The sequence below is a fragment of the Hetaerina americana genome, unplaced genomic scaffold (assembly GCF_022747635.1).
Source record: "Hetaerina americana unplaced genomic scaffold, ioHetAmer1.1.p SCAF_5, whole genome shotgun sequence".
Taxonomy (NCBI): Eukaryota; Metazoa; Arthropoda; class Insecta; order Odonata; family Calopterygidae; genus Hetaerina; species Hetaerina americana.
The window spans coordinates 40,333,477-40,359,397 of NW_027287095.1; the positions used below are offsets into that span (position 1 = coordinate 40,333,477).

General features: G+C 40.7%; 1 protein-coding gene across 1 annotated transcript; it reads left to right on the forward strand.

Moving 5' to 3' along the window:
* The first annotated feature begins 333 nt into the window (after nucleotides 1–333).
* LOC139693631 (endocuticle structural glycoprotein SgAbd-2-like) lies at nucleotides 334–18,400 on the forward strand. The gene is made up of 4 exons (XM_071591867.1): nucleotides 334–342; nucleotides 2,139–2,263; nucleotides 8,743–8,911; nucleotides 18,296–18,400. The coding sequence occupies exons 1-4, from the start codon at nucleotides 334–336 to the stop codon at nucleotides 18,398–18,400; spliced, it is 408 nt and encodes a 135-aa protein (XP_071447968.1).
* The last annotated feature ends 7,521 nt before the right edge of the window (nucleotides 18,401–25,921 follow it).

Sequence of the window (25,921 nt, forward strand, 5' to 3'; positions counted from 1 at the left end):
AACGTCTCATCTCTCTCCTTGACTCCACGTTCCATCCACACTCACACCCTCCAGATTTCCCATCTCCCCCCACATCCCAAGACGGGGGCAGAATAAAATATTCTCCACGTAAAAAAATCCCAAGAAAGGTACAAATAAAAAAAATAATAAAACGAGGGACATTCCATTCCGAGGGAGGTGCAACCGAAGACGCCCCTTTTGGTCTGGGGTGGGCTCTTGTGAATGCGTATATAAAGGGACAGTTTGGGCTGAAGGGGCATCATTGGCACCGCCGAGTCAACACGAGGATCATCTCCACTTAGACAAGCACCGTCGTTCGACACAACAACAGACATGAAGCTGGTGAGTTCAATTTCGGTGGAATTCTTCGACGCATTCGTGTCCTCCCAAATACGCCTTCCAGGGTCTAAGTATGCCTATATCGGGAGCATTGCCTCAGAGTAAACGGTCTTGAAAGGATAGAGCACTCAATTAGACGATCTCTGCATGATCGTCATTTCAGTCAATTGATAAAAACAGGGTCAGGGCGAGCGTAAAATTTCGCGAGTGTCTCAAAGAGACGGTCAGGAACGATTGTAAAATTGGTAGAAGTTCCTTCGATGGCGAGCAGCTGCCAGCTAAAAGGCAACTCCTGGGAAATTATGCGATTTGATGGTCATTTTTTAAGAGCTCGTAATCACATTTTCTGATTTTAAATATTCTACTCATGCTAAATCACTCCAGTGCTTAGATACATCCCCAAATATAAATATATCACGAATCGAAATAAATCAAACATGTGCGGAGATATATTTACTTTGGAATATCCATAACATCGTTTAACTGAGTACAGCTTGTATGCTATAGTGAGGGTATAGGGTAGGAAGCTATTTTATAAAAATAGAAATCTGAGATAACAATAACTAGAGTCATTAAAACTATTAGATCCCAACAGTTTTTAATATATTGAGTGTTTTTCTTCTAAAAAATGTAATGTTGAACACGTGAAAAGTTACATTCTAAACTTAAATTTATTCTACTGTGTATTGAGAATGTGACTGGATTGGGAAAAAGATAATTTATATATTACAAACTTTAGTGACAGGGCAGCAGTTGAAACCCAAGGTCTTTCGCAATTTATTCATAAACAATCGCTGATGTTTTTCGAGAAGATAGAACATGTTGATATAATTTCATAGTTTTTTAAATTTCTCTTCTGTTTCTAAAAATTAAATTATGATTTTACTATCATTTCAGCTAAAACTACATGTCACTACTGCAGCACTTTAATTTCACATTTCATTCGATATAATGTATCGAATTATTCTACAATTGCTGCGATTTTCAGCAAAATATGACGGCAATAAATCCTCTTTAGATTCCATTTTTCTGTTTTTTCTCTAGTTTATTCTCAAATCCTCTGCAAATATTTGCTAATAATACTGAAACAGCATATTTCACGAGGATTGGATACTTAGTGAGTTAAAATTTGATCATAAGCAAGTTGATTTAAGATATAAACCAGTGACCAGCAATCAAAGTGTGTGTACACTATTATTAATGGACTCGTAGATGAGTAGAATTATAGATAAGTTAGTGCAATTTATTAAAATAGAAATACCAAAACATTCATTTGCTTATCAGTCACTTAGAAATCCTTTCTATTTTGTCATTCATTAATATTCAAGCAATTATACCTGCCACTGCAATATTTTCTGGAGGGTGCAAAACTGAAAGAACAAGCTTTATAAAAATATGTATAATGCTTTAGTATGCTCACTCCACCATGAGTTTCAACTCTGTTATGGCTATGCTGATTCATTTCAATACGTTTTAAAAATACTTTTATAATTCAAAGTCGTTTGCACCTTTGTTATTTATTTTATTAATAGATAAGTGTGCTGACGCAAGCTAATAGTGTAGATCATGACACAGAAATGATGTGTATTGCATATTCACAAACGAACTCGCAAGTTATTGAATACATGTGAATAACTTAAATGTGAAAATACACTTTTCACAATCGTCTTTCGTAAATGAAGCATGTACATCTAGTTATGTTTATCTTAATTTCCGACATGCTGTCGTGAGTTTACACTGGTATAGTTACCAGTTGTACATTATTAAACTATTTAATTCCTTGTTCACATTATTTTCAGCTTCTTGTTTTGTCCGCCGTTTTGGCTGCTTCCATGGCTCAGTTCCTGCCTCAAATCATAAAACCAATCATTCCCATCACTGCTTACAGCAGCGATCACGCCCCTGATGGCTCCTACGCATACAGGTAAGCATTTGGGGAATACGACTGACAGATAAATCTGACGACGTCCGGGTACTAATTAGAATTACACCGACTATAGCACCTGTATTCTTCAAACTAACTCCTACTTGAAATAATCAGTAGGGAATTGAAATCGTTGTCGAACTCCGTCTCGATTTAAAAAAAAAGATTGCCCCGTGCCCATATAGAACGATATGATCTAGATGATATCTCGCTGTTCCTTTAGCTATTTTATCAATTTAAAAATATGAATTATTGCCCAAACGTTCTTCTATAAGGTTATTTATTTGAGTTGCATGCTTCGCATGAAAATACACATACCTGATCTGAAAAAAAATTGAAAGTTAACCCCGTAGTAACCAGGTCTATAAGAACATCACAAATTACCATAAATTTAACACAATCAGAATAACTGTTAAACGTAGAAATTTTAGAAAAAAAAACAAAAATTTATAATGCTAAAAAAATCAACTTTCAGCATTTAAAATTCTTGCCATTGCTACTTGACATTTTCACTTCGTTTCTCACGTTACTCCTATGGCTGTTTCGACATACTCCACGTCCCAATATCGCATTCCCCTTAGATTATAACCTGAACAGAACTACTCGACTTACATAATTTACTTGATTATAGAGTCCCGTAAACAATTAAAGGATTGGGCCAGTAGCATGTCATGAACTCGCCTCCTCCGCATGAAAAGGCGTTCACTGGGAGAGCAGCGGCCGAAGGCGAGAGGTTGCAATGGGGCCAGGGAACAGAGATGGGCACGCGATCTACGCTCTCCTCGAAAATATCTCGCGCGCGAGAAATGACAAGCGCCCAGGACGGTGGTTTGCGTTTCGAAACATCTCTCGAGGCTCTGAACTGGATGCGCGAGAGCAAACATTAATCGTAGATGCGTGGCCTCCGGGAGTGAAGACGAGCTCAAATGTAAAGCTCCACTGAAAACCTTTATACGACCGGTTGACCGGCTTCTTCCCTCCCTCCCTCCGCATCCCTCTATTCGTTCCTTTTCCCTTCGAGGAAGAAGGTCGACTGGATTTAAAGTTCAAAAGAGGAGGGTCTCTCGAAGTGAGTGGGGAGGACCATGCAGTCTGGGGTCATATGGTCCTTCTGGAGGGGCATACGAGATTGATGGGACCGAAAACGTTCCCATGACCGTCTTTCTTTCTTTCGCGTCTTTCCCCGTATTAATATTTTTGCATAATTTTCATTTTGCGGTAATTTTCCCATCAAGTCTCCACTACCTAACATTACCATGGTAATGTAGTTGGATTAAAGTAGAAAAACGAGTCGATTTACGTCAATAATTAAAAAGCTTTACGATAGACAGTTGGGAGAGGGGAAGGCTTTTATTTTCCTGGGAACCATTCCCATGCCACTGAAAAAAAATCGCATTGACGGCGCGCGTATAATTTTGGTGGTAGAAGAGTCTGTGATGGTATTGGGGCGGGGGAATTCCCGGCTTTCGTGCAACCTTCTCCACCGCCTTAGGGGACTTCGGAGGGAGATGAAGCAAGTCAGATTTGTGCTGAGCCGGGCACGCCGTCAATTCCGCATTCTTGCTCCGGCTTCTGCTCGGAAGATGTGACCGAGGTCGGAGCAGCCTCGCTCACTCAATTTAGTCGTCCAAATACTTTCAATTGATATGCGCCTATTTTTTCCATATACAAGTTATAACAATTATATTTCAAGAAAAAAATTAAAATTTTAATATATAATGTAAATTCCTTCCATTTAAGAAAAGGCTTGAATTGCGTATAACGTAAAGTTTGGCAGTTTGCGCTAGATTAATTTTCGATTTACATTAGGGAACGCTTTAAAAAGGGGTTTCGGTGATTTCAAGCGATAATTTCAGTTTTAATTAAGCATTAAGTCGAATAGCAAAAATACCTGCAATTTATTACTTCCTTTGAGTATGTATATATAAATAGTTCATTTGTGTATATATATATATATATATATATATATATATATATATATATATATATATATATATATATATATATATATATCAGTAGGGAGCTAAAAGCATTGTGTTACAATATAATAATATCACCAACACTCCCGATGCAAAATCTAGTATTTCACTTATTGTTTCACACTCAAATTTCTATTTTTCTCATGAACCGAGAAAAAAACCAGCAGTGCCGTTTTGCAACTCGCAGTGAACCTCAGATGAGGCATATAATGCGCTGGGGGATAAAATGAGTAAGGGATCGTCTTTCAAGTCGTGCCGTCCTCACTACGAGATAACTCGCTCAAATTACTGCACGGCAGCTGTGGTAGAAATCTGCGTAGAACGGCAGCTCGGCAAAATGAAACAGCCCATCCCCGAAGGTAACCGATATGTACTGCATCGGATAAAATTGCTCGAACGAACTGATCAAAATAGGATGAAGCGGTTAATCAACTGCTCTGATATTCCAGCGCGAGCTTGAAACGAGTTGAGACATGCTACGGAGATGAGTTAATTTAATATCTTCGCCTTGGGGTAATATACAGCAAAGATTAATGGGTGGTATTATGATTGAATGAAGTTCATTCGGGAAGGATTTAAACCAGATTTTACGAGCGCCTATTGTAATAAAACTCTGCATATTTATACACTCGAAAGAGACGGTTTACGGACTGCACAATCATTTTCAAGTAAAATAATGCCGCAACCTAGGAAACATATTATAATTGAATAAAATCATTGCTCCAGGGTAAATCAAAATCCTTAGCCTTTGTTGTAGCGTCCGGCCCAAATAACCCTGAAAATCTCTTCCCCTGTAAAACACGCACACGTAAATGTGTGAGCATATTTGGTAGTATTGGCTGAAGTGTCGTTATTGTGTACGTATGCACGACATAACACATGCCCATGGTTCGATTCCTGGTTCAGAATGATATTTTTCTGTTCAGAAAAAGCAATTTTTCACTTATTCAGCTCACTCTTTTGCGTGTGTCCTATCCATAAAGTTTCTTTCCCACGAATACCCTTGAGAGAGTATATTATCGCCGCTGAGAATAATTTCGCGTATGAATGTGCGGATCACGGCCATAGAAATCCTCCTGAAGGTTGGATTTTAATAGGTGAGGGTAGGGCTTACAAGTCTCAAGGCGTGTGAACTTGACACACCCAGGGTGAAGGGACTGGCTCCTTTCTCTATGCCTACATTCGTTTTTGTACGAAGTTCTGGTAACCTTCGAACCACAATGCTTTGATTTTAGATTGGGTGGTGAAAGGACCGGGATCCTTCTGTCAGAGACCGAACGTTCTAACCTCTAGGATACCGCCCTTTCCTATGCACAATTCATTTATTCAACTCATAAATAAAGTACGAATTCAATTAAGATATTTTATATGTTCTATACATACGGATTATGGATTGAAAATTTTGCCGAGTGCTTCACAGGAGTATTACGAAAAGTATGGGAAGAAGATTAAAACAAGAAAACGAAAGTTATGAGATTCTTTAGAATTGAAAAAATACAGGTGAAATGCTAAGGCAAGATGCGACAAACCAGAGCAGGAGCAGTTAAAATATTTTGGCAATATTTTAAAGGAAAAGGAGCATAGTAGTGGGGACGTTTGAAGAAGAATTACAGTAGCAAAAGAGATACTTGCGAGAAGAAAACTGATGGCAAGAACATGGAGTAAAGATGTATAGAAATTATTGATAAGTATTCTAAAATGGAGAGCAGCGCTATGTTGATCAGTAACCTGATATTTGAGGAAGGTGGATGGGAATGGATTGGAAAGGTTTGAGATGTGGGTGTGGAGAAGAATGGAGAAAATAAGTTGGACAAGGAGGAAGGCTAAGGGCAAAGTTTTCAATAGCCAGTGGGTGGGCGAAGAGAAGGAAAATTCGTAAAAAGCAGGAAAATTGGGCGAAGGAAATATTGAAAGATTGTGAGATGCTAGATAGAAGGGAGAAAATATTAGCTAAGCGGGGGACAGGAAGGAAGAGAATAGAAAATGTGAAAATATTTCAATAATACACAAAATACCATAATTTTACGGTCGGAGGCGGAGAATTGATGTAGATAATGGAGACCAAGTCCACTGCCTATTTTAGTCAATCGACAGCTGAGGAATTCTCCTCCAGTGGGGGGTGGAGGGAAACGTGGTGCGCTTACAGTGGCACACAGGGGTCGCACCAGATTGTAAAAGGGGGACCACTGAACGGCAGAAGGAGGGGACATGGCGAGGCATTCCTCCACACTCCCCAATCCTCCCTCCACCCCCACGGGTGCAGGAATCGTGAGCATTTCCTTCCCCTCGGAAGGGCGCGAAGCGCTCACGGAGGGAGGTCTGAAAGCGGTGGAGACGGGAGATGCCAACGTCGCACGAAAGCCGCTCTAGAGGCGGGAGAAGAAGGAGATCGCCATCGGGCCCTCATTATAATTACTCTTAACAGAGGCCCTCGCCGCCAGCGGAACTCTCTCCCGGGAGAAACAAGGTGATGCCGCGAGGAGGATAGCGAGTTGTTTTCTGTTTTCATCCCGCGGTGGGGTGAGCGTGAGCATTTTTTAATGATGTAACGACTCGATGGAAGACGAACCGTCTCCACCCCCCTAACTAATACCCCCCATCCCGACCCCTCTTCCCCCCTGCGCCAGGAAAATCATATATCGACGTTAGAGCCGATGGAGGAGAGAGACCCGGCTGAGAATCGACCGAGGGAGGGTGGGAAACTACATAATGATCGATGACTATTTTAAGGTCGGCTCCCCGAGTAATTGAAATTTTAGCCTTTTACGGCGATGTTACTACTCTCCCCTAGGCACGAACCGCGACTGTTTCGGTGGAACGGAGAGCAATTACGTGTCCTGCGTGAAGTCGGCGACTCTCCCCAGGAAAATACTCGACTCGAAATTTCATTGCCCTCTCAATAGAAGGAATTCAGTCAGCTGTTTAGAAGAAGTTTCCTTTTGGAGTAATCTTCGTCAAAATGCTCAGCTGCGAACTAAAGAAATCATTTGTTAGGATGAACGCTGAAACGCTGTTACGAACCGTTAGCGTTGCTGAAAGAATTCAAAATTCGGGGCAAAAGCTTGATCTCGTGATTCCCGGTGGTGAACGCTAGGTGGCGACCAAGTCACTGCTAACGGGGCGCGGGATACGTACTTCAATATCGTAGCGCCGGACACATCGAGAAATGGCACACACACCACCTCCAAATTTCACTGTCATGGTTGCCGCAAAACGAATTTAAGTAGTTTGAAAATGTCGTGGGCGAGGTACGTTTATTCCAAACAAAATTTGGTGAGAACTATTTCAATTATCCAAATTTGGATAGGTAGAATAACAGCAGACATATATGTGAAATTCCCGGAGAGAATAAGATATATCCATCGCCAAATTATTTACAAATAAAGGTAATGAGCGAAAATAAAATTCTAGCTGAATGAATTTTCATACGAACAATTACTTGAAAAACTTTTAAGAAAGACTACCAGAACTAATTCCAGAGAAGCATGGCATAATTGGCAAGTAAAAATTTGGCATCGCTAAGTCAGTGGATATCAATGCAAATCTAGATAAATGGAATAGAGCAGGTGAGATATTCTGCACTGTTGCTGGAAAGATTTTATGGGATTGGATGGGCTTACATGATTGGGAGAAAGGAAACCAAAATGCTTAACACGGATACGATATGAGGATTCCAAAATTATAAACTGGATTAAAACTACGCATTTTACCTACCTACTGTTCTTCCAAGTTAAGTGAGTGGGCTGAAATTAGTTGTTTGTGATGATATCGTATTATATAGTGCAATAAATAATATTACACCCTACAGTGAGGCATCTTCAAGGTATGAACTCGTGTCTCTCCCAAGATATCTGACTTCAATAAAATAATAATCAATGCAATTAAAATTCGCCAATTCACAAATAAAACATTAAGCCGGATAGGTTAGGTTAGATCACATTTGGGAATAACATAAGTCCTTCATCGTGCTATATTCAAAATTCAGGTCAGGGGGCCAGATCCTGCTCCTGTGCCGCCTGAGGCGTTCAAGAAAGTTCTGGTTTGGAACTCCTCCGAGTAATCTGAAGATGTTTGTAGTTTGAATGTGGTAGGAGATGCCCAAAGGCTTGATTCAAACGTAAAAAAAACTCGACACCCTTAGGTCAGATCCAAAACGCTCTACCAATTGGGCCACCACGGAACCGTCAATCGATTTCAAATCAAGCAAAGGGGATATTGCATGTGGAGACGAGTTTGTAGGAGAGGCTTTCATGATTCCCTAATTCTTAAATTCATGAGTAAATTCACTATACTCAAATACATGGAGGATACATTTTTAAACAAAATTGCTATCTCAAATTCACTGGAAGCATTCTGTTTTTAAAGGGAACCTATCGGAATATTTTCGAGGGTCTGCTTGGAAAGGGTGATTTTAAGAAGGTGATGTGCTCATTTTGGGCTTTAATTAATGAAAATGCGAATATCTGATGACAGAAACAATTTTTTTTCCTATCACGCTAGTTACACCACTGCCAACGGAATCAGCCAGCAGGAGCGAGGATACCTCAAGAACCCTGGAGTGAAGGGTGCTGAGGCCAACGTTGCTGAAGGATCCTCCACTTACACTTCACCTGAAGGCATCCCTATCTCTCTTCGTTACTTCGCTGATGAGAACGGTTTCCACGCTGAGGTAAGACGAATGGGGCCGGATACAAATAACGCGAACATATTCAAATAACTTACGCTAATGGTGCATATTCGATTTAACCCACACAAGGATCAAATTATCCCACTATGTTTTAATCATAATTTTTATTTTTCACCTGATTCGTTTATTAAATTACGAAAAAAGGCATTTACGCAATACTGAATTCGGGATAGGTGCACAATTGGTGAAATATACAACGAGAAAATGATTCATTTGCTTCGCGGACCTCGGAGGATTCAATTTTTCGCGGTGAATGTGGCATAAAATACAAAGCAAACCAAGGAACACATTACTGACGCTATAGTTCGTTCATATTTTTGTTCAAACAAAAATATCAAAAATATATAGATGCCTATGCTTTCCACCCAAGAACTACCAGATTATATTCAGAGATGGAATGAACATTTAGGGCTGACCGTTGTTGCGACAAGATAATCTTTTTACAAGAAATATTTTTAAAGACATGATATTTATTCACCTGAAGCTCGAATCCAGCAATCATTTGACGAAAATTTCACACGTAATATTGAAAATAATCATTTGGGTCAAAGTCAGATAAAAAAATCATCATCTAATGGTAATATACTTTGTAAATATACAGCAATAGCGCTGCTACAGCAGAAATAAATTTTTGCAAAAGGTTGATACATAATCCCCATAATTATGGAAGAGAGAAATAGTTTTTCTATAATGCGAGGTAATGACAATTAAGCTAATTTAATGAGGAATTTTCCATTACACAAATGAGCGTAGAGCAGAGGTCTCTCTCCATTCCATTGATCTTGAAGTAATTTCTCGATTCAAAGGAATGATTAAATTTTTACACTAATTGATTACATTTTCCTCTTACTGGCTTAATTTTGGTTTTTCGTCAATTAATAATAAAAATAGCACTAATTTTCATCTACTTTATTTGTATATTAACTACTTATTAATAATCCTAATATTCCACGAAGTTTGATTAAAATATTGATTACACCGTAACGTGATGCTATCACCATGAAAGCGGGCTCTATAAATAGAAAGGAAAGAAGTCAAGAAGAAGAAGTTGCGCAAAAGGTTACCATATAGGAAAAACATTGAAGTTTCTCCATATTTAAAATGCATTAAATGAAAAGAAAAGAGAATAATAAATGTGAATGAAAATATTCTCTTTAATAAGCCCGAATTCAGTTATATCCTATGGGAGAGGGAATCTTAGTTATTTTATCGAGAAAACATACATTCAAAATACGCCAACAAAAATTACCTCGAATGTCCCACTCAGATAATCATTGGAGGCATTTTTGGCTTCCAATCAATCCGTAAAGATTCATCAAGGTCCCGACCACAGTAAAGTCTGAACAATATCGGCAGGTTACTTCATTTTCAGCATCCATTTCTCGCTTTCAGCTCAGAAGCCGAAAGTGGTTCGACCGGTTAGTGAGGAGAGGCAGACGGTGAGTCGGGGGCAATGGGTAAGGTCGTCGATCAATTTTTCAAGCTCCGGAAAATTCACGTTAAGGCACAGCGCCATCATTTCCGTATTTTATTAACCAAAAATAAGAACCCAGGGATTAGGAAACCTTGCCTTTCTGCATACGCAAGCTAGCGGAAGATCGCTTACGATTCAGAGTTCTCTCTGAAGGGAGATATCCATCTTCATGTGGCCCTCCGCTGAGAAACGCCCAGGGTCCGCCGACAGATCGTGATTCAGCGCAACCTCGTAATGCGAACATCAATAAGGTGATGAGAACATCAGATTTCTGTAAGAGAGGAATAGGTTAGGTAGAGGCTACGCTTACACCCCCATGGAGGGATTTTTTCCTCCCGCCCACCCTCGAAGATTCAGGACGGCCGAGAGATCTAGTCGTGGGGCTAAAAGGTCGCAAATAATATTTGACGTCGCGGGAAGACATGTCGTACCGTGAGGTGCATCCCGACTTGATTTGAAAGTGAAACTGTGAAGGGGATTAACGTTCGTGCAGATTGACAGCACGACTTTTTATCTCGTCGGTAGATGGCGGCAAGGTTTTGAAAGATTGAATCTACTGAAGGCTAAATCACGCAGGCGACATCATGGTCCGATTGTAGTCCAACTAAACTTATATTCCGGCCTCCACGTCAATTTTAGGATTTTTTGAAAGAGTTTTATACAACCAGTTTCCCTAATTATATTGAAGTTTACCTCATATATAGGTACTTATGGAATCCCTATCAGTTGGTTTGCTTTTGATGCTAATGAATAGGCATGTGAATCGGAATAGAATTTTTACTGTGTCAAATACAGCTGTAATGGCGCATTGCGAATTGATGGCATATTTTAGCCCAAAATCTAAAGAATATATGAATTAAAACGAAAAAATGGATGCTAGTTCTTTAATAAATAAATAATTCTAAAATACAAATGTCAGCAGCAATAAACTCGTAACGAGTCAATGACTTAAGATTGCAACTATGAAGGGATTGTTTATGCGTATTCTACGTGGAAACCATGAAAGTTTCAGTTGCAAAATTACCATATTTCAAGAAACATAGTTGCAATTTTGTTAATTTTATCGTTATAGGTTTTATAGTTAATTGTATATTTAACTTATTGCACCATGCTTCTGATGCATTACAGTGGAGAATAATAAAGAAATTTTAAGTATTTATTATTTCAAAATCCATGATGAATTGAATATTTTTGGATACTACAACTTAAGGCACAATTTAGGGTGAAGCCTGCTTAGCATTCAACTGTTTCGTGAGGATAACAGTTTTTTTAGAACTCGTGGTTGGGAATGCGTATTTAATTTTTAAAAACGCAACCACAATAAAGAAAACGGTGAACCTGGCAAATTTCCCATTTAGCATGTTAGTTTGAGTTGTCTCTATTCAACTATTGCTATTTTTCAAGCAGCTACGCTCAATTCTAAGTATTTTATGCCAATGACAGTGATGGAGGACACTAGCGACCGAGGGTCTATTTTGTGAAACATTTTGTACACAGTCGCCTCCGCAAGGAGTGACTCACGCAGAGATAGAATGAGCCTACCTCAACATAACGGCGAGAAAAATGTCATTGGATTGAACTTTGGTTGAGATGAGCGAAAGCGGGGAAGGACGGTGCGATGTGGAAAAGGTGCGCCTACGGGACGAAATCCTCTCCGGGTTAAGGTTGTGGATTTTGGGAACGGTAACAAAAAAATGGGAATGTTATATTGTTAAGGTCAAAGGATGGCGACAATCTGTAACGAAGAGTCTATTTAAGCGGCTCCCAGTTGCCTCCTATGAGCAGTATCTTCGCATCCGGATATAATCCAGCTGTGGACACGCCAGACTGTGTTACGCAGTGGTGACCCGTCTGTAATCTTGAAGTTTTTGCTAATTTTTAATCGTTTAAACCTAACCGGTTAAGGATATATAGCGAATCCACTTCCGAAGGATCAGGAAATGCGGTCCACGTCGCTAAACCATTTGACTCGATAAACTAGTAAGGGAATAGTATTATTAAACCAGATGAATCATATGATAAACTATTTGCCAAACGCTTCGACAAAAATCTAATATGAAGGGCAGATCCTGTAGTTTATGAATAATTTTATTGTTTTTCGTGATGCCCCTGGGTCATATTCGACGAACTCTCATCGAGAATTTATTTTAAATTAGATGTCAGAATCAAAATTTTCATTCGGCACGCTTTTCCTTATAAGGGGCGCTTGTTTTTATTTTGTGTAGTCCGAAGAAATTCATTCATTAGGGAAAGTTCGCGCACGAAGAGTGAGAGAATTAAAAGCGAGGTCGTTTTAATTTTTGGTCGCACGGATTGCATCAATGCTTTGGAGTCAATCCTAAAAGTTATATGAACTACTGAGCGCCCACAACCATGGGAAATAATTATGAATTAATTACTTCAAAGTGGTTGGGGAATGCAAAGGGGGATGAGAGGGAGGGGGATCTGTGGGAGGAGGTTGAGAGGTGAGACTAGACGGGTGGGAGACGGGGGAGGCGAAGGATGAACTGCAGATGATCGGTTGGGAACCAGAGAGTGGTCGACCTTTAATCTACTTAATTCTCTGAAACCTTATCAAGAAACCCACATATTGGAAACTATGTCAGACCCAAACAGACCTACGCCAACGTTTAAATCCGGAATGTTCTTCAAGTCAGTGGTGTAACGGAACCCCAGTCGTGGAGTTGAAGGGATGCGGCCAGATTCTGTTTCAGTATCGCCAATTACGTGGCATCATCTCACGGTGTCCGGAATATTAAAAGGGGCAGTATCTCTATGACTGAGTTGCATAATTGAGTAATTAGTTTCAGGGAGGTTTGTTGGGAAAAAAACAACATAGAAAATAATTCAGCTCATCAATTTATTTTCTGCGTCTTGAGGACTTCGAAAAGTTTCATGGTATGAGTAGTCTAAGCGGTCATCTGACAGACATGTGAGCAACATGTCCGCCACGAGGCGTCGCCGATCCCTGAGGATTCTCTGTCAACAGAAAACTTCAGTGAATCCTGTGACCCTTAATACGAATACGTCAGGGATTGACAAAGAATTGCAAAGGTGTTTCACCCATGGAATTTATGGCAAACGGAAACTAATAGTAGCTCTTGAAATAGCCTTTCCCAAATTATCAACGCCCACAATGAAGTAAGTGAGAACATTTTATTAAATGCATCTATGCAATTTAAAGGAAACACCAAGTTGTACGAGTCTTGGTAATCATATAGTAATAATAAATCTTCTACGGGGTAGATTGGTTTCAATAATTCATAAATGCTATCGAACATGAATGGAATTCATATTACTTTTCGATTTCATAACGAAAAATTGGTACTTCAGAGCTTGCAATGCTCCAACTTCGAAAAAATAGTATGGAAAGCATTCGTTGACAGGTAGTATTTTCTGTCCACAGGTAGATAGGGGTACAGCATGGTGACAACTTGGGTCTTCAGGAAATAATAGAGAACATGACAACGAAGTACCTACTCTTATTTACGACAGAAAGCGCTTGGATGTGAGATTAGCGCGATCAAGGATCGCAGGTGGTACACTTAGAGGCACGGTGATGAAACGCCGACAAAAATGTTTCGCCCTCTTGCGCACGGTCTCATCCCCTTTGGAACAGAGCGGCGCGCAATCGGTGAAAGCGAGGGATCCGTCAGTCATACGGGGTGACCGGCGTCACCTCCACCACTCACTCGCTCGCTCCCCGGAGTGACCCGCGGGGAATGGGGGGGCCGGGCGCCTTCGGGGGTCCTTGATTCTTTCTCTCCCAACCATCCAGGCTCTCGCCCACCCCTGTCTTCTCGTTTAATCAGCCCACATCTCGTTTCCAGCGACATGCTAGAGGGCACCAGAGGACTCAGGCACGCGCATTTCATTCCCTTCCGCGAGAACGTATGAGCTGCCACACGTTCCGGGGGTTCACGAGTCCTCGGAACCCCCTCCGGGGGCCCCGAGTCCGGGAAGAGAGGGGGGCCTGTGCCCACATCCCTTGACTCCCTCCTCCCTGTAAGTTCTTTTCCTCCCACCTCGAGGCGCACTCACAATTATTGCTGAGCGCCCATTAATTTCAACGCCTCCGCTCACCTTTCCGCGGTCCATTTCTCCGAAACTACTACTGAACAGATGATTTTCTCGGCCCTCGCTGCATGCGTGCACGAAGCCTAAACACCCATGGACAGCGACGGCTTTTCGAATCGTTGGTTTAATAAGGTACTGTAAGTGAATTAAATTTCCGTCCCGGTGAAGAACTCGCCGCTCGGTGATGCCTTGAGCAACGTTCACCTTGAAGCGATGTTAACTAAGTTAACATGCAGTCGACGCAGAGCGACATTGCTATGTGCCGTTCAAAATCCATCCGTTCCTCGCGTTATCGTTTTTAAAATTTCAACGGATAGAATTAAGTAAAAATTAATTTTTTAAGAATATTTTTAGAGCGGCTTCTTTGCCATAATTTTTATCCGGCAGAGTCCATGGGTAGAAAAAGTAAATGCATGGTCCAATTACGCTTAAACATTGAAAATATTTAGTAATATATCCCTACAAGCGACGATATTGGTGAACATAGTTTAAATTCGAATAGAAAATAGAAAAAAAATAATTTTCATAATTATATTAAAAACAAAATTCATTTGAAATGATTGGAACAATAGGTAAAATAACCCAAATCAAACATAGTTTGGTTAGGCATGTATCGAATAAAATTTGAGTTCACTCAATAGCTTTAATACAGAATGAATATTTAAAGTGGACACGTGTGAACGATATTATAGACGAATATTACAACCGAGGCTCTTCCTCTTGCAAACTCATATTGGTCAGGAGGAAAAATAAGCTGCAATTAAAGTTTAAAATATACCAACAACCACAGCAGTAACAATCCTCAGAAAGCGGGTCAACCATGAATAATATTTCAAGTGAAACGCAATTGATTGAATGTCTTCATGCTGAAAAGTTTCGCGAATAAAATGATTCAGAGTTAGCGAAAGTAAGCTCAGAGAGATCCCAAAGGCCGATTATTCTTTTGGTATGCATAAAAATAGACCTTTGACATTACAAACATTATTGTCATGATTACCTTGGTGTCATGACCCCTCTTACGTGCAAACGTGGGGCTAACATAAAAAACTACGAGCGCATCTGAACACGTTCGGAGGGAAAGCGAAGAGTCCAAAAATTTCTCAGATCCATTGTTACAAAATCAGCACTCCTTACAGTATAAAAATTTTTTTTATAGATCGCTCTAAATGGGAGTGATTTAAAGCAATAAAGAATACCATCATTTGGTGCCTTATATTTCTCCTTCAGCTTTGTAATGATAGTGTTGGATGACGTAAACGAAAGATCGTGTTCTGGGATAAACTGATCCAGGAGTGAGATATCGAAGGGTATTTCAAAGAGGGAGTAAAAGAGATAGAGAGAGAAAGTACGAAAAAGATACAGGGAAAGAGATTCAGCATTTCAAAAAATTAAGATCTCACATCTCTTGGGGAGTAAGTTGATGAGATGATCTCCGATTGCGATTCGGTAAACACTTGGCACGAGAATTAATCACGGTAAAGGCAAGCGGTTCGAGATGGTACGAGCCCTTTGATTTGCGGCTCGCAAAAAGTCTCCCTACCCTTGGAAGTCTCGCATGTTGAGGTAGTATCTCAACTTCGATTTGCTCCCACGATAAACCCTACGGACGCGTGCGAACGATTCGACGCGGACCCTCCGCAATGTTACCTACCTGACAGGGGGTTGCATAAAAATGGGGCGTGGAGTGAAATATGGTTTTGTTTGTATAACAATTCCTTTTTTGAAATCTTTTCACTATCTGCATCGTGCGGAGACTATCGGATATCACCTAAGACCTCTTGTTTGAAGTCAAAACAAATGGCATCATCTGCAAGGTTCTCGTTCGTACGTAAGTATTACTGTGTTTACTTACTAATTTACTGAATTTCTATCTCCTATCATGCCGTAGTCCTCACGTCCAAACAGTACTATCTCTCGCTAATAAGGTCAGCAAAATGGATATCTAAAAGTTTTAAGGAGTGTAGATTAAACTCAGGAAGTTGTTCTGATTTGGACTTAAACGTGTGTTTGAATCATTCCTTACATATCTATTGTTCACGATATCGCACTAATATAACAATTCGATTTTATTGAGACTAGCTATTTAAACATAATAAATATGTAATATTAGCACTGATCAATGCCGAAAATAATTTATTTACTTAAAATAATTCCGTAAAAACCAAATACATTGATTATTTTGGATACAAGGATTTTTAACAAAAACCGTAATTTACTAGATCTTAAGAAAGTCCTCTAAATGAGACAAAATAGGGCGTACCCATCAGAATATCTAAATTCTCAAGACTCGAGTTCCTTCATCTCTTTTAGGGTCCCCTTTTCCCTCTTCACTTTCATTTGTCGTTCTTCAAATTGACAACTAGTTATTTTCTCATCCCTCTCCGACCGCCTCAACATGTCGAAGCCGAACCTCTCTATTCAAGAAGTAAACATTACGAGTATTCTCCACTCCATTACTGCCTGCTATGGCCAAATTAATCTTGCAAATATTAAGCTAATAAAACAAGCCTACTAATAGAATACCTCTTGCTATTCTACCTATTTTGCGTGAACAAACTTTCATCGGGCTATCTCCATCATCTGTTCAGTATTGGTTCTCCTCTTAGGGTGATAATATTTCACGAGTTTGAGGGAAGCTTAAAAATTTGTATTTAATTTAAATAAAAACGATAGAGCTGCCCGTCAGTCACTGTTACCGCGTCGACAGCCAGTTTGATTGAGCCTACTTCCCCTTCACTCTCTTTTATTTCCCTCAGAAAGAGGCAGAATTAAGCAGAACCATTGCCTGGCCTTTGGAAATAATGCAACCGTTTTTGAAGACGCTTCCTTACTCGCTACGACTTTCCGAAGAGGAATGACTGAAAGCAGTGGTCTAAAGGCCAATACATTCACGATTTGGCGGCAAATGAAAAGGGCGTGTGCCAAAAACTCCCCCTAAAACACCTCAATTCGCCACCCTAGGGTCATGCGTTTCCCACCCCTGCCGCCTCCCTCCTTCCCATCTCTCAGCCCCAGCCAACTTTCAGACACGGAATCCTTTATCCTCACCTTCCTTTTCCATCTTCTCGGAATCGTCTTTCGCTCGCACTCGGCAACACCCATTAGGATCACTAATACTCGTGTATTCCGCTGGTATTTTTTTTTCGCCCAGTTTGCCTCACTTTCGACTTTTCTCGCAGGCGTTCACACTGGTGTATGAGTTAAAAGCGTTCGGTTGGCTAAAAAAATAAAGGCTAAACTCCTTCACCAAAAACAATTCCCAACTCTCTTCAGTAATTTTCATTTCAATTCAATTTCTGACCGCCGGCAAGAATTCACAAATTTCTCAACCTCCAAATGTTTTGAAATAAACAACTTTTAAGACGGCTCAAAAAAGGACTGGGGTCAATTAACACCATTAATTTCTCGCTAGCATCGCGGGCCTTATTCGCCGCGGGGAGCAACGGACTTACCTACTAATCCAAAAAAAAACATGGACTCCAATCCCACCCCAGTCATGGGTTATGGTTGGTGCTAAAGGTCGTGAGCTCGGGCCTAATGTAACATGGTGACAGCCGAAGGTTATTCTGGAAACGAACGGGAACGCAGACTAACGCCATTGTCCTACAAACTGAAAATAATACGCCAAGGTATCCGTAATTAAACTGTTACTCGAGCACCTAGTATCAACCGACGAGATAAAAATAGAGAATGAAGTCCTCGGAAGCCTTTGTTACAAGTGCATCCACCTAACCCTAAAGGCGTAAATGGCTCTGACTATCGGTCGCTTCCCCTAATAAATCTACTCAAACTTCTTCCTTTTTTTTCGATCGCAGGGAGCTCACCTTCCAGTGTCACCACCCATCCCCGCTGCCATCCAGAGGTCCCTGGAATTCATCGCGAGGCAGAGGGCCATCAACCCGAACTACGGCCGTATCTAAGCCCTCTCCACCAGGATACCCCACGGATCCAAAGGGATAGGAAAAGGGGGATATGAAATGGTGCAAACACTCGATCCTCGTGCCCCCCTTTGCTTGCCCGGTGGAAGCCTCAACTTTCACGAGATCCCGCCCGTCACCAACCTCGAGAGTCGGTCAAACCTTGTCCTTCCCCGGTGGGAAAGGCAGGTGTGGACTTGATGGAAAGTGTACCTATCCATAAACTACCTTTTTTTTAAACAAGAGAAAAAGGACCCTACAATCCCTTCCGTGCTTTTCCCGCGAGATTCTTTCCCTGAAAAGTCTTCCAATTAGTCTCCCAACCCAACCCATCCACCCACTTCGAAGCCGCCGGACCTAAGATCATCCAGATGCGTGAGATCCCCCCTACTCCCCACTCCTCCATCCATTGGACCAATTTATATGCCACGCGCTGGAGAAAGGTCTCGGGAGAAACCGGAGCGTGCTATACAGGACTTCCCGGAGCATCCTCACGCTTCAAGCGCTGTCAGCGAAGAAGATAAGTCGTGATCGTAATAGTCACTTTCGTTGTGACCATTCTTAAAAACAAATTTATGAGTCGGTGGTCGGACGTCTCTCCGCGTTGGGATCATCGGTGGTTCAGCAATGGTGAAATGAAACACATCCGAGATGGAGTAGCGAGTGCCTGAATTAGTCAGTCCCCGTGGTCGTGCTCACCGAAAGTGAAAATGGGTGGAAAGAGGGCTTTGCCCGCAGACTCGAGCATCACCATCGCCGCGAAGCAGCGCCACGCCCTGAGTAGCGGCGGACCTCTGAAGTCGCGACGACGCTCTCCGCGAGGACCTTGCGGTACTGCCCCGAAGACCTCGACCTTTTCTCAATTTTCACCCTTCTCCTGGGGTCACTTCCTGCTTGTGAGTGACCCTTCCTTACCCCATCCCCTCCAATGGGACCGAATGGAAGTACTTTCAATCGTGATGTAAATAACTTCAAACCATCGGAGAGAAAAATAAAAATGCTACAGAAAAAAAGAAGCCGCCCTGCTCTGCAGAAAAGAAAGTGAAAAAAGCCAGAACAACAACATGGATAGCTCTCTCTCATTCTGTTCTTTTTTTTTAATTCCGGATGAAAAGCATGTCATGTCACAATGATGTATTTTTATATAAGAAATAAACTGCCCACGCATGGTCTATATGCGGTAAACTGTTATTTTATTCCACTAAGTAAGCTATGGACGATCCTTAAAGACTCATATACCTCTCCAAGGACTTGAAAAGGATTTTCTCATGACACTACGTTTTGTTATCACCACCAGTCCCTTCTTTTCGACCATATTTCCTATCCCTTTTATGTCATAAAAATTGCCTACTTTTTCCTTACTCAACACCGCTTACTCAACATCCCACCTCTATCAGAGCCTTCAAAATATAATGTACTTTCACTATCTTCTGCATCCAATCGTTCCGCCTTATAATTCCTGCCAACAGTTTCCTTCACTCCCTAGTCCGGCTTCACTTCCCTACCCATCACTGGTCATCCTAAATTTCTGTCTGCTGCCCTTATTCGGGCATGCTCAAGTTACAGGTAAATTGGCAAAGGTACAGATTCATGAGCAGGTTAAAGTTCAGACTCATTTTTCCTTCCATGTGCCATTTAATTCCACAATAATTCTACTATCACCCGTCTTCCTGTCTAGAACTTCACCACCGCCTCCATCAACGTGAAACGCGTCTTCGAAACACACCCATCCCTCCTTTCCTATATCCCGTCGCTTTAAACCACACCAGGATTACTCACACCTCTCCTTCCCAAACTGACTCGTATATCTCAAACTCCCCTCCCTCGCACATTCACACCCGCTAAGAAAAACAAAATATCCAGGGCGCCGTGAAAAATACTCGCACCCCTCCCCCACTCCCTCACACCTTCACCTCCATTGCATTCCCATATCCGGCACTCCCTTCTTCCGTAAGCTACAGTATTAGTAACATGCTTTCTAGCGACTTTATAATATGAGTTTGCTGCAGTGAAACCGTGCCACTTTCTAATGAAAGCATTGTAAATTACTAACTTTAGCGATACAACTATTTTGTTCTCTCTGGCGCCAAACTCAATGTCAAAATAGGTTGAGCAAACAACAAAATATTGAATTTAAGCAATGCCATTAAACGCAGAATATTTTCATTCTAAGAAAGCTTCGCACAGAACTTATGACAAAACATTATATTATGGACACACCTTGTAATGCGCTCTCAATTCTACTCGGTCATCTTAAATCCTTACAGTTTACTAATTACATTGCAATATTTTATAAAAAACAATAAATCTCTGAAACACTCACAGTTTTAGATGATTACGTTGAGAACTATGAAGTTTTCGGGTTGCTTGCGACTGTTTAGGTCTTGTAAATCGACTCGTAACTACGAGAAGTGGAAGTTAACAAAAATTAATGGTTGATTTTATTATTAGCTCGATATTGATTAATTTGACTCCTGGAATGATACATTGAAGAAGTATAGGGCCCTTAATCGTAATTGCGTTACCTCCCGCATCCATTCGCTTGCCAATTCATTAACAGCACAAAGCTCTTAGTGAGTAGCAAGAATATTTTATGACATACAAGGTGTGATAAAAAAAAGACAGGACTAATATTATAACTTGTTTATTTCGACGTATGCAGCTTAATCGAACTTTTCGCCCTCAAAGTACATGCCTTGGCTGACGACACACCTTTGCCAACGTTTCTTCCAGCTCTCGAACCCTGCCTGGTAAGCCGCCTTAGGGATCCTCTTCAGGTCCGCCGTACAATTAGTTTAAATGTCCGCAATAAAGTCAAATCGGCGCCTTTGCTAGGTTGATTTTAACTTTGGAAACGAAAAAAGTCTGATAAAGCCACGTCTAGAGAGCTAAGTAGAGTGGCTGCAGGATCACGAAAGTTCCGGTTCTGGCGAAAAACTCTGTCACGATCAGGGCCGTGTGAGCACTGATCGTGAATTTTGATGCGACGCGCGTCATGCCCAAAATGTCTGTCAAAATTGCCTGACAAGATCCAAAACTAATTTTCACTTCACTTCCTCGGATATCTCCCTAACCGTTAAACGGCGATTTTCCCGCACCAGATCGTTCACCAATATGACATGGTTGGGGCCTGTCAAAGTGGAAGGCCGCCTCATCCGCGAATCTTCATCTGTCGAGGTTCTGCTGGATTGAAAACGACTGTAACACTCAAAACACTGGCTTTGACTCATAGCTTCATTTACAAAGGCTTGCTGAATCAATCCGAATTTCACCGTAGCACTTTGGCCTAGTTTGAAATAAAATTTCACGCACACACGCTGTCCACTAGCTCCTTCATTGCTGCCGATGCACGCGGCGACGAACAGATTGAGACACGTACCACTGCTGCTGCGTAACGACTCGACGTAAACAAACGCAATGCCTCTCGTTTTAGTTGTCAGATGTGTCACTACATGGCGCACTGTGTCTCGTATCGATTATTGAACGGTTCGCGCAGAATAAAATCAATCCGGTCTTTTTTTGAACATACCTGGTATATCACGGAGTAGCGCTTAGGAAAAAAATAGTATATCACACCAGGAACCACTGAAAACCTATCCTAACTCGGAAGACTACTACTAATTACGGACAAATTGCATTGGATATTGATCTCGGCGCACGAAAGAAGAGAAAAAGATGTAAAAACTGATCCGATTGGATTTTTTTGATAAAACATGCCTACAGAAACGCAGAGAAAGGATACTCACATACAGGTATGTAGTTGACGCTGCGACAGTATGATTGATGTATACAAATGAAATACATTCTTCAGTCTATTATGATACAAAAGACAAAGAAAAATGCACACTTACTATGAATGCTAAATCCTGGCAAAATAGAGTTTTGCATTGCAGCTACATGCAGTTTGTCCTATGCCAAAATTTAAAAAACAAAGGAGTAAATAATTCATGTAACGTCTGGTATTTTCTCATACCTTTCCAGACTCACAATAATGATTTGTAAGGTAATATTGATGCATATTGACTTTCAGGACAAAATATCGCAAATCACGAATTTAAAACAAGTTTCTCTAACTTTTAATATTTCGGTGATGAAATATCCAATCATTCATTTACAATACGGTGTCGAGTACGAAAAAAATCTTATACTTAATATGAGCACGAAATCCTTGTTTCAAGCGAGATTTGAACCCACGACCTTTTAGCGAAGAAACACGTCTTCCGCCTCCCACGACCTACAATTACATTTTGCGATGGCCAAGCGATTACCCTCCAAGTCGGTGTCTTCACTGCAGCTGACTTTCCAGTTACCAACAAAAAAGATGTCCAATATTCATTTTTTTCAAGAAAGGATTGACTGAGGGAAAGACTTTTGCAATGTATTCCTCAATCGGCTTGATTACCCCCTCTCCCCAAAAAAGGAATTAAATTTCACCCAAAAGCCATAACTCTGTGGAATGGCATCCACAATTTCCAAATCTAATTAAAATGCATTTGCTGGATGGTTATTATTTTCAGCTGTCAGGGCAACAATGCTGAGAATCGAAAGAAAATGATAGCGATGATATGGCTATAGGAAATAAAAGAGGAGATATGGTCGTTAAACTTTTGATTAGCACATCTGTAAGAATTGAAGTGGACAAAAAAGGGGAATAATTATACGCCAAGCCCAAAAATCCGAGAACTTTCATATTTGAATCCTGCAATTAAATGGACATTAGTATGAACCACCGCCCATTCCATTCCAGATGCCTTTGACTAAAATATATACAATGTGAAGGATTACCTCGGCAGAATGACGAAGGCTAAGCAGTTTTTGGAAGACCACTCATACGTATGAGCCACATGAGGATGAATACAATATTAATTAATTTCGGGAGATTATATGACAGTATGGGAAGCATCTTAAAGCGATTCTGCGTGGCAGGTAGTTAAATTTCAGCGCAATAAAGTTTTTGATGTAGTTTCCGCATCTTGGAACTCGTAAACCTCGTGAGATGACATCTCAATTTCTCAGACGGAGAAATAATATTCATCAAACAATTTAAATAGAATGCTAGGTAAAATTGAATAATTATGGTAATGATGGGTAACATATCCGGTGATCAGAGCCGTGCGCCGAAAAGGTATTTACCGTCTCACTTCTTGCTGTGTTATTAATTACGACTCCGTCTTGGCAAGTGAAAGGAAATTTCCATTTGATTTGACTGGCTATATGAACGATACTAGCTGGTAGTTAGCTAGTTAATCAAGTGTTTTTAAAGTATTAGGAAGTGAGTTGTACATGTTTTTTTTCAATAGGGGAATGTATTAAAATAGATTAGAATGGTCAAAGGTCATGGTAACGCTCATATTTGAGAACGTTAATCTCTGCAATTACGTCTAAAGCATGTGAATTCCAAAGAAACTGCGGGATATGCCGCAACAGTAACTTTTAATGGAGTCATCCGCTAATGTGCACTGTAAAGCATGTGACTTTAAAATCATTCATTTTGGAGATCTTAAAAACCCCTGCTCATTCCACTTTACTTTCTATATAATCAGATGATACACTGTAAAAAGTTGAATTGATTTAAATACTTTTTCTCTTTTTAAGCTCTCATTTCCAGTTGCCTACCAGCGAACAGCTAGCAGTCAACGGACACTCAATTCCGGCAATACCTCTCAAGGTGTTAAGTAGAAGTACCTTAAGTTATACAGGTTGTTACATTACATCATGGTAGTGCAATTTTGTTCTGATTTCATGGCTAAGGAAATTATGAGATTTCCGATGGTTTTGGAGCAATCGAGAGGCATATGAAAGGCTGCCGGTCCCCCAACATTTTTTGTTATGAAGTTTTACATGGCTTCTTTTTAATTAAAAGTAATGACTGATAGTATTTGCTGTATTACTAGATCATAAAAAAGAGCGATCAATGGCTATTTTAAAATTATAAATGATCACTTATTTGATCACCGGCGAAATGTATTCTGCGGAGGGGACTTGTTAATGAATTTGTTATAAATCATATTTTAATGCAGCGCGGAATTGCTTTCAATTTGAAGAAGGCCAAAAAAGAAGGCAGGAAGGGTCGAAAGATCGTTTTTTAATGCGAGGAATACAATCGAATTTGGTCCAGAATGCGGAAGGAGAGCAGAGCCGGTAAACTCCAAACGTGGTGAAGTTCAGGGAGGCTGTGCCCTCTGGAATGCAACCGCAACTTCTCAATACGCTCCGAGCACCAACAGCCTCAAATGAAACTACATTAGATTCTGATGCCCTCAATTTTTAAGTTCTTCTAATTTTTTTTTTTGACAGACTGCTTAAAAAGTACACAACAAATTTGAAACTTATGCTGCTTCTCAACATAATCACCATGTAGACGTTCGCGTTTTCCACAACGGCGAAAACATAGTTCCATGGCTGTCGAAAACGCTTTGGTATAGCCCATGTTGCAGGTCAGAAAATTGCTGATTGTTCGTGGTCGAGGTTTCTTGTGTTCTTTGCCACACGACGCATGGGTTTCTAACAACTGACGCTAAGTGATAAAGAGCGATCTTTACAAATCACTATACATATCTGGGAATACTATTACAAAAAAAACGAAACGATGCCAAAGGGATATCAAGGACTGAATGGAACACAGAAAATTCGCTTTTACACAGTTTAATTCGGTCATCTAGCACACCTTCTAAACCTGCAGTATATCGAAAAATAGCAATAAACCCCCGAGAATAATGCATTGTCAACTAGAAAAAAGCGTTATTATTTCATCAATAATATATTCCACAAAAACACACATAAAACTACGAAATTTGCACAAGCGCGACCCAGATGAAAATGATAGTGTCGTTCGCAAGAGGTGAGGGTTAGGTCACCGAAACCGGTTAGAAAAAACTGTAAGAACCAGGAAAATAAAAAATGGCTGAATCCGCAGCGTTGATCGGGAAAAACCGTTCTTCCGACGTGATTACTTTGATTACCCACTTAAGAAGGGCAAGGAATAGCTACGCGATGACCAACGCGGTTAGGCCGATGGTGCACATTTCAAATCCCCTGCTGAGTACGTAAATAGCTTTCTTCGAAAATTGAGAATCCTGCGGCAGCTATATTTCTGGCTACGCCACGGGGACAATCGAAACGAGTGAAGCACGGCTATTGCACGAGTTCAAATACACGGAAAGTTCACAGGAAAAATTACAAAAGAGAATTTGCTGGAGTTTTGGATTCCTTAATGTTATGGCACGGAGAGAGAAGACCGGCGGTAAGTATGCGGAAAGAAAGATCCGTATCGGTTCGCATCCATCCTCAAGGGAAAATATGGGATCCTTCCGACGCGGGTCGGTACTGGTTTTTCCATAGGACGGCCAATTAACCAGACCGAGTGCCTTTGCTCTTCGCCCCGCTTCACCCTTCTTACCTCTGGGGACGCATGAAGGAGAGGGGAAGAGAGTAAAGAGAAGATATATCAAATAAAGATGGGAACCAAGGGTAAAAGGAAGATTAGATGTGAATCTCTATCCTTACACCATCCACTACGGACGC